Below are 9859 nucleotides of genomic sequence, written 5' to 3'. Positions count from 1 at the left end.
TGTGTGTGTGTGTGTGTGTGTGCGCTCGCTGTTCCAGGTGGGTGCTGACAGACCGGCGGGTAAACAGGCAGGTTGTTCTCTGATCTCCCTCCTGTTGGAGCAGACAGCGCAGCGCCTGCAGGGCTTCTGCAGCGGAAACGCGTTCTTTTATGTGGCGCTGGAAGGCCCGGCGCTGCAGCGCTCTTTTTATGTCTTCTTCTTCGTCTTCTCCTTCTTCTTCTTCCTTTCCTGCCCGTTTCTCCTCCACCTTTTCTGGCGCGCCCTCGGTGCCGTTGGTGTGTTCCACTCTCCTCTCCCAGGTGCACCCGGGTAAACACCCAGGAAACTTATAGTGGGGAAGGGCACGGGGGGAGGAAGAGTGCCTCGGGGGTAACAGCAGCACAGGTGGGCTGGGGGATGGGGGTGATGACAGTGTGTGTGTGTGTGTGTGTGTGTGTGTGTGTGTGTGTGTGTGTGTGTGTGTGTGTGTGTGTGTGTGTGTGTGTGTGTGTGTGTGTGTGTGTAACAGAAGGATTTTGTGTGCTCCAGCTTCTTAAGGAGGTGCTTTGGAGAGAATGGAATGTTACACATACAGATTACTACACACCACCCCTATAAACTGGAAGGAAGTCAGTTTAACCTGCGAGTCAAGCAAACACACACACACACACACACACACACACACACTCACACACACACAAACACGGCGGCCATCAAGCATCAGCTATAATATGTAGTGAGCATCTGTCTCATATTACATTGTCCAGAGGAAGTCACTGAATTATTTCCTGTTGCTTATGTAATGTTTTCTTTCAGTTTAAGGTCAAGCTGCTTTATTTGGCCTTCAGTGACCTACCAGTGTTTTATAGGGAGCAATCTATTCCGACAGGAAGCAGGGGACCTCAGGAAGTTGAAGTGTTGATGTCAAACAAGTAAAGCCCGTAAATGTTGTCTTGGAAATGATGAATAGCTTAAGTGAATGCACCTAATAATTTGGGTTCCTTCGTAATCTTACATGTTGGAACTGAAGTGCACTTTGTATTCGAACGCTTATGGAATTAAGCTTTGAGTCAGCGTGATTTTTTTTAACACTAGATGTGTTAATTAATACCATAATCTCAGTCTCACTCATTCTGAAGTGTGTGTGTAGGTGCATGTTTGTGTGTGTGTAGGTTATTTCACATAAGTAACGACACAACAGCCTTGTATATTTAACAATATATATTTCCATTGTCCATGTACATTCCTTTTCGACATAAGCTTTCTTCACAAACAAAAAGTTGCCATCTAAATAAATACTATATAAAATAGAACTTCAAAATAAATATCTATAAAGGGAACCTTTTATATGAGAGATTTTTTTTCTTTCTGTTTGTTATATCTAAACAAAACAAAAGCACAGATCTCCTTCTGAATCCCAAACATTGACATTGCAAAGGCATAAAGAAACGGAGCGTCAGCCAGCCGCAAGAGACTCTTCCTCTTGTTCGGGTCGACAAAGAAAAACATCTGTGCCCGCAAAATAAGCCACGCAAAGGGGTGTGGGTGTGTGTAAAAGCATCGTAGCAGGAAAAAGAAGAGAAGAATACAAATATTGTAATCGTTGAGTTGTCGTCGTTTGGATGATTATTCCACACCTTGTGAAAAGGCTGTGTGATCACATTTAAAAAAAAAAAAAAAAAAAGAAAAGTATAAAGCTAACGCGAGGCGAGGAGCATTGCTCCCACGCTGACTAATAGAAGAAAAGAAAGGCAACAACTGTTGGAAAAGAAAAAAGAAGAAGACGTGCACTGATTAAAAAGATGGCACAGAACTATGAAATCCAGGGGAAAGACAAAGACTGGGGGGGGGGGGAGAGAAAGGGAGACAGGCTTGTCTTTCTCTCCCTTCTCTGCGGTATGACACGTTTATGCACAGCAGCTGTGTTTGTCAATCAAGGCCAGGGGTGTTTTGTTGGACTACTTCTCCGAGAGGAAAAAAGGGAAGACGAGGGCAGGGGAGAGGAAGGGAGGGGGGGCATGAGAGAGAGAGAGAGAGAGAGAGAAAAAGAGGGGAGCGAGCTGAGACACTGAGTAACAGCAGGAAACGGGTTGATCCGGACAGGGGTGGGTTGTGTTCCCCGTGCGGATTCAGTGAGTGCAGTCTCCAGGACCCGGAGAGGAACCAGGGAATTAGCTTAGCCTCTCCACTGCTAATGAGCCATGGATAGCATTAACAGCAGGAGGGTGGGGGGGGGGGGGTTCTTATTTTTTTTTATTGCCCGGCATACTTTTCTAAATCAAGTGCTAGTGATAGAAAGACCTGTCGTTTTTTTTTTCTTATAACCCCTTCACAAACCTTCCTCTTGCCACCCTTCTTCCCTCTTTTTTTTTTTTTTTTTACTTCTCACAACCTCAAAAACATCTTACCCTCAAAATATATATCTAATATATTCTCTATATATTTTGTACTGAATTTTAGTTATAACGTACCATGCAATCTTTCAAAGACATTTTAAAGTCTCTTCTAAAGAACACAAATGTTGTGAAACTATTTACAGCAAATAACAGTTTACCTGCATAGCTCTATTACTAAATATATCATCAAAACATTTGTGATTTTTACCGCCCACTTACACGTATTCGGCCTTTGCCCACTCACACAATCATTCTCAGTTTTGGCACCTTTCTCTCGGACTGAATTGCTAGGTTTGAAAATATTGCCTCATACATTCGAAACTAAGGACAGTGTGTGTGTCTGTGTGTGTGTGTGTGTTTTTTTCCTTTTTTTTTCCTGTGTGATATCAGCTTTGTGCAACAAGACAAAACACATCTATGAGCAAAGTTAGGCACCCTAATGCAAGTTTAAGGGTTCAACGTGAACGAGAGGTGTGTGTTATGGAGCAACAAAGACAGTCTGCCTCTATGCCGACACAGAAAAGGCCGTCTGTGTTAAAGGGCAGAATGCCTCTAAGAACCAACTGCCGTCAACTCCATTTGGCGAATGTGCATAACAACTGTGATCACTCAAGACAGCGAAGACAAGCCACTGTATGCTAGCTTCCTCTGGCAAAGTCCTAAGAACATAATGCAAGCCACAAAAATAGACTTTAAGAATTAAAATACAGACTATCTGGCTGACGCAGCTCTGCAGCATGATTAGAATTGAATGAAGACACTGTGTGTAGACAGGGGGGGGGGGGGGGGGGTGGGGGTGTGGACTAAATGTCGTGCACGCAAACGTAACGTGAGAGGTGGTGGTTAATACTGTGCTTTAGAACATCCTTTAAGGGGGGTTTGCGTCCTCCGAAAAAAGGTTGTGCAGGTGGCAGGTTTTGATTTTCGACACAGGCTGGATATGAGCGCAGCCACGGCGTTGCTCCGCCTTCTCTCCCCTCCTCCACAGTCTCTCACACTTGCGTCCCCCTCTCCTCTCGAAAACCTTGCTTTCTGGCCAGTTTGTCGCTCACTTAGCTTACTTGTTTTAAATTATTCACTATTGCCTTTTCGCCCCTAAATGTTCTTTGCTTTCTTGTGCAAAGAGGAAGTATAGACCAGGCTCTTAGGCAGTTTAGAAATCAACATGCTGTAGGCCAAGTTCTAGAGAGGATTACTGAAACAGTCCCTGAGAAGGTTGGGTGTACTTTTTTTCTTCTTTTTTTTACACAATTTCTCTACGACACATCGACTTCTAGCATGGTGGCTAACCATTACACTAGAGCATGCAGTTCATGACATGCATTACCTCTGAGGTGATTGGTGAACAGCATTCAAAAACTTTTAGAATCTCTGGGATTCACCCCCTAAAAACAGGAAACGGACGTTATTAAGTTATTATCTCTCTCTCTCTCTGTTTCTCTACAACTGCTTATGCACAAGACATGGAAAAATTCTAACACCTTTAAGTCTGACAACGGCTCGATTTTTACAGCTCCTGCGTGGAGATGAATGTTTAGAGATACGCTTTAGCATTACCAAGCTAGCATCTGTGAGCTAAAAGAGGTAAAAGAGGGCGACGATAACAGACGGTGTTCATCATAGCGGTGGAGAGAGTGAGTAAGAGGTGGTTTCACTCTGGCACTTCGTAGAGCCCCGGTATAGGTGAACACGTGTTTTTCGCGTCTGTTCAGACAGACAGGACACTGGGCTGTGCTTTTCGGGGGGGGGGGGGGGGGGGGGGGGGAGGGGAGGCGGGGAAGCGCACAGATATATATCTTTCCATTAAATAACTTTTATGTCATCTGAGGTTCAGCAACCAGCTTCTGGTTAGTTACCGTTTACAAAATTAGTTGAGAAATACGGAGCAGCAGAGAGGTACAATGACTTTGTGCCTCCGGCCATCGTTTGCGGAAAAAAACAACAAAAAGCCCAGTTCCACGATCCTGTCCCTTCTTCTTCAGTAGGCCTCGTCTGATCATCCAACATAGGTCGAGAGGCCATTTAAGTACCTTTGTTTTACATAAGTCACCTTCCAGTAGATTAATGGGGTAGTTTAAGGGGTCGGTGTTGGATTGTCCTATCCATAGAGAACAAGCAAGTACTGAGTGGTCCAGTCCGATTCCCAGCGGGGCCACCGCCAGACAGTTTTTTTTTTTGTCCACTATCATGATCCCTGCTTTTCTAGTGTCCCGACTTTTGCTTCCACGCCCCCATTTTTACACACAGGGGCACTCACGGCGCCCTGCAGGTTCTTGCAGCGGCAGCCGGGCCTGCTGACGTTGTCGTAGCACTTCTGTCCCAGTTTGGCCAGACCTGTAGCTGGCAGATAGCAGACCAGGCAGGGCAGGACGAGGGAAAGGGCAGCCATGAAGGACCAGCGCGCACAGCAGTTGGCCTGGGAGCACGAGCACGGCTTGTCGGCGCAGGAGCCCTCGTCGTCCTCGTCCTCGGTGCAGTGGTAGAAGATCCCTTTGACCAGGCACATGCAGGTGGCTGTGTCCACCAGGCTCTGAGCAGAGCACAGGCACTCCTGGTTGCAGACCCAGCAAGAGGGCAGGGTCCGGGGGAGCGTACACTCCGTGCATCGGCACATTCCGCACTGCTCGCAGAGGAGGAGGTGCTTCTTCTCGGCCGGGGAGGACGGGATCAGCGCCAACCCCTGCTGGCCTCCGGTGGTGCACACGCCTCCCGCGGGCATCTTTGCAGACTTGAGGTCCAGCGACTTAGAGGAGGCGCAGGAGGAAGCGGAGGACGAGGAGGTGAGGACTTTTGATTCGGACGACGCAAAGCAGCCTGGAGTTCGGGTCGTGATTGTGTTGACGGGGCCCTGGTGGGGGTGCAGTTTCGGGTGGTGGTCCACCGTAGGGGTCGGGGCGGCGTGGTCCAACAACCTCTGATCAGACGAGGTGCTGCTGCTGCTGCTGATCGAGCTGGGCCTCCCACTGAAGGAAATCCAGGGGTGGGTGGTGGCGTCCGGGTTGGGGTGGGGCTGCGGCTCGCACCTGCCCTGCTGGTGGTGCTGGTGTTGGTGGTTGTGGTGATGGTTGTTGTTTGCCCCCAGGAAGGCCTCCTGGTTCTGACCCAGCCAGTTGATTCTCCGGCTCACGGACTTCTGGCTCGGGGGCTGCTGGGACACGACGGCGGGGCTGTCGGTGTAGTCGTTCTCCACATGCGAGGACTTTATCTGGTCGATGGGGTAGATGGTGAGAGGGTGCTGCAGGCGGCCGTAGGGCACTCGACTGTCCAGCAAGGGCTGAGATACGAGGGAGGAGGACACGCCGGGGATGTGGTGGGGGACCCTGGACTCCATGTGTGCCTCGCACGTCTTCACTCTAAAGCAGCATTTAGAAAAGCTGCAGAGAGACAGACACAAGAGACGGTTATCACTGGTTAACTGCTGTTTTTTTTCGAGGATGACAGGGGAGATTGTGATTATTTTAAAAGTAAAGTGCAATTTTTGTTGGTTTATCCGGGGAATCATTTCCCGGTGCTTCTGCGTCGCTTCTATCGATGACTAACCACCACTTTGTCATCATTGACCGACTAAAACTACTTTCAATAGGATTGACAGTTTTCCCTTTAACAGTTTTAACACATTCAATGATAATCAAATCAATGTATGAGACAACGTGGTAAACTTTCTCAATCATTCCCCATAGTTTGATTCACCAGAGACAATCATACAATTTCTCGCCTCTCAAACCAAACTACTTTCAAAGGCTGCAAATGAAATGTAAGGTTTGTACGGTTTGATCTTTAGACGGAATACAAACTGGGGTTTCAAACCTCCTCTATTCTAACTTTGACATTAGAACAACGGGAGTTGGGCTCACATCGCCTCCCTTCCAAAGAGCAGGGAGCACCAGAAAGCAGGGCTTGCATGCAAAAGACTCGAAGATGCAAAAACAAGGCGAAGCAAAGAGAGATGGGACTTCAGCAACACCAAACTGAGGCAAAGAGAACCACGTTTTTGTATCGAATCAAACGTCAAACGGTCAGTTATACAACTGTACCGCAAATTGTGCCTCTGGTAACTCGTCTCTCTCAAAATATGTATCCAAACACAAAGTTGAACCAGAGAAACTGGCCAATCTGGCAATTTGTGAATGGATCTGATTCTGTGAACTGCAGGTTCTTCTTTTTTTTTTTGTGAATGAACGCTGCTGGCTGCACTCGGTGTTGCAAGTATATGAATCAATGCGCTCCAGTCATGAATCATGATGAGGCTGAATGAATTCGGTTTCATCATTCATTTCATCGACGAACACTCGGCAGCCGGAAAAACACCAAACCTGCTCTACAGACTAAAGACAAAACGACGATTGAAGACAAACGACAAAGCGCGGCACTGACCTACATCTGCGGTGTTTGTTCAGCTGATTTTTTTTTTTTTTTAAAGCTCATTCAGACCACAAAATGCATTTAAGCTTCGGATTATTCTCTCAAGACAACCTGGATTTTCCAAGCACCTGGACATTGCCGATGTGTGCCTTTGTTTCTGCTTGTTAGGGGATCTATTTTTACGCGTTATGGCTCTTCGTCATTCTCCGTTTTCTTCGGATTTGCCGAAGCCTGGTTGAGAAAACCTGTTGCAACACCACTGGCACCGACACAAGAGCTTGTGATGGTCAAATCTAGAACAGTGTGAGCTCCGAGCCGGAACGGTGCGTGTTCAAGTGCGTGTGTGTGTGTGTGTGCGTGCGTGCGTGCGTGCGCGCGCGCGCGCGCGCGTCCCTCCCTTCGATGCGTGAATAGACTGAGTCATAAATCCGGAGGCGGCTGCTCGACATATTCAAACAGAAGACTTATATAGGCATTATGACCACGTATTATACCGCACTCATTATTGATAAAATCAGGAGAAGGGGGGGAGGGTGGCTAGGACATTGATGAAGGCAACCCGGGACACCGTGTGCCACCCGGACTCAGACGGTTCAGGGGTCATTTTTAACCGGCGTCGATCAGAGGCGTTTACGCCCGGACGTCATCACCCTCGGTGACCGAAATGCACGGATTCAAGGAGCTGTTCGTTTCGTTCTATCTCGCGAATTCAAGCCGCGTGAAATAAAAAAAAAAAAGAAAGAAAGAAAAAGACGCGAACGGGAAAGACACCTGACGCAACCGACACGGTGCGACAACGCGGCGGACGCACCGCCGGAGACCCGCCGCCGCACACCGCGTTCTACGGAGGCTCAAATGTGGATCTGTTCTGCCGGGTTGTTTTTTTTTAATTCGTGACAGCGGCGCTCGAAGGGACGCCACGAACCGCCGCGCTTCACTTGCTGAAATACGCATTTTGTCATTTTGTGCCACACACGAAAGGGGACATTACGAATAAGTCTTTCTTTTTTTTTATTATTACAACTAAAACGCGACGGTGTCTTCCTCGCTCCGCGCGCCCCCAGCCGCGCCATTGGTAGGAAATCGGTGGTTAAATATTTACACAAAGTGCAAACACTGGTCGGGGAAAACAGCTTGTTGCAAGATAGAGTTAAGTAACGAGGAGCGCTTGCGTGCCAGCGAGCCAGTGGATTGAGAGTCGGGCGCAAGGCGGGGAAACGAGGGGCCGAAGGTGTCGGGTGGTGCAGCCCCACGCTGAAAAGTTACAGAACACGAAATGATGACAAAACACTTAGCGCTTACTTACTCTGGGTTTCAGGACAAAATGCTCATCTCTTCGTTGCGCACGACGTTTGCGCACGGTCTATAGTCCAGTCAAAACGAGTGAGTAGCTCCCCAAAAGCTCCCCAAATTCCGAGTAGAGATAAGTCCAAATGTCTGGATGTGATATGAGCAGAGTCATGTGAAGGGAGAACTGATCTCCTGCACTATTCTCCACTCGCTGATGCGTAAAAGGCGACTGCGGTTGTGGACGCAGAGCTTTGGATGTGATGTTGCAACCACCGAGGGGGAGGGAAGTGAGTTTTTTATGAATGGGAGGGTAGAGGAAAGGAAAGGGACGGCACTGCGCAGATGCACTGTTTTTTTTCTCTTTTTTTGTGAATGGGAGGGCAGAGCAACTCAGGACGGCTGAAATGCGAAGGTTACATTTTTATGAATGGGGAGGACTCCGAATGCCATTGCGCAGGCGCGATGCCGAGATTTTTTTTTATGAATGGGTAGAAATGTCGAATGAGGGGTGTGTGAGAATGGGTTGAGGGACTGGGGAGGTGGTGAGGCTTTTTTTGTCACAAGGGAAATGTCGGGACGGATTTACGTAAAAAAAAGAATCGTCTCATCGGCTGTGGTGCCACTTTCGCTTTATTTTAGTCCGTTGGTTTATTCATCCCTCGCATCCCGCAACATATTAAATGAGTGGTTGTGGTACTTTTGCGTAATATATGGAGGGCACAACGAATTGAGTGGGTGCTAAAACTGCAATTAATGCATTTATCTTGGCATTACTGGCAAGTATAATCTCTTCCATTCTTTCGATGCTGATGCATTGATGCCAAAAAACACAAATATGCAGTCGTGACCTACATTTTAGGGAACAAAACATCCTAACAAAGCCATTAATCTTTAAGGAATGTGACAAAAGTGGATTTCATGAATAAAGTAGTACAGCGTGGAGGCTGCTTTCTATTTTTAATATGTATTGTTGGCATCAGATCCTTTCAGATCACAGGCCTGGACTCGATCCGGCTAAATAATGGCTGCTTGTTTTCCCCTTTTATCTAAAGCCGTTTATTGCGAACAAGGACGTGCCCTTCCTTCCCCTCCAACAATGTGAGGGATGACTACGGCTTCTAGTGTAAAAAAAAAAAAAAAAAGGGGGAGGAGGAGTATAGGCGGAGGGGGAGGATGGGAGCAGGGGGGCCGGGGGGGTTGGGGCGGAGGAGGTGGGAGGGGGGGGGGGTTATAATGCCTACTTTGAAACGCAAACCAGCATGAGGGCAGGCAGCATTCACAAAAGGACAGGATGTTGTTGATTTGTACCGAAACCACACGGAGGAAATGAGTGTGAATTTCCTTTCTCTCTGAGAGTGTGCGCTTGCGTGTGCGCGCGCGCGGGAGCCCGCGTGTGTGTGCGTGTCTCTCTGCAAACCCCCCCCCCCCCCCCCCCCCTGCCACCACTCTCTCGCTGCCCTCCCCTCCCTCAGCTTGGGGCTTTTAACCAGTCAAAGGTTAACAGTTGCCCCATTATCCTTTTGCACACATCACCATGGTAACCACTACACCTCCAAATTGGGATCATTGTTTTGGAGAAAGCCAGTGAAAGAGTTGGGGAAGCAAAGAATTCATTTTGTTGGTATGTGGATAAATCAGCAATACAGGTAGCAAGTGTGTGTGTTTTTACTGGCACTAAACTAGTAAAACACACACACACACACACACATAATGAAATCATTTGAATTTGACATATACTTTTATTCTTTGTTATACATAGTATATACAAGGTTTTAACGTGTGCCTGGCTGCTCAATGACCGTATCATACAGGTGGCTTTGTATGTTTCCTTT

The 9859-nt window shown here is 47.7% G+C and overlaps 1 protein-coding gene across 1 annotated transcript; it reads right to left on the bottom strand.

Moving 5' to 3' along the window:
• Window positions 1-1635: 1635 nt before the first annotated feature.
• On the bottom strand, window positions 1636-9124 carry spry4 (sprouty homolog 4 (Drosophila)). Its single transcript, XM_037467577.2, has 2 exons — window positions 8044-9124; window positions 1636-5749 (listed from the first exon to the last, which is right to left on the bottom strand). Exon 2 carries the CDS (start codon window positions 5704-5706, stop codon window positions 4561-4563), a length of 1146 nt encoding a protein of 381 aa, XP_037323474.2. The 5' UTR covers window positions 5707-5749; window positions 8044-9124; the 3' UTR covers window positions 1636-4560.
• Window positions 9125-9859: the final 735 nt, after the last annotated feature.

Source organism: Pungitius pungitius, chromosome 16 (genome assembly GCF_949316345.1).
Source record: "Pungitius pungitius chromosome 16, fPunPun2.1, whole genome shotgun sequence".
Classification (NCBI taxonomy): Eukaryota; Metazoa; Chordata; class Actinopteri; order Perciformes; family Gasterosteidae; genus Pungitius; species Pungitius pungitius.
The sequence above is the reverse complement of the archived record's forward strand: the minus strand, read 5'-3'. Positions and strand labels throughout refer to the sequence as shown.

What these genes read in the sequence shown, in the direction of transcription:
- spry4 (XM_037467577.2), bottom strand. Translation starts at nt 5,706, where the DNA reads ATGGAGTCCAGGGTCCCCCACCACATCCCCGGCGTGTCCTCCTCCCTC.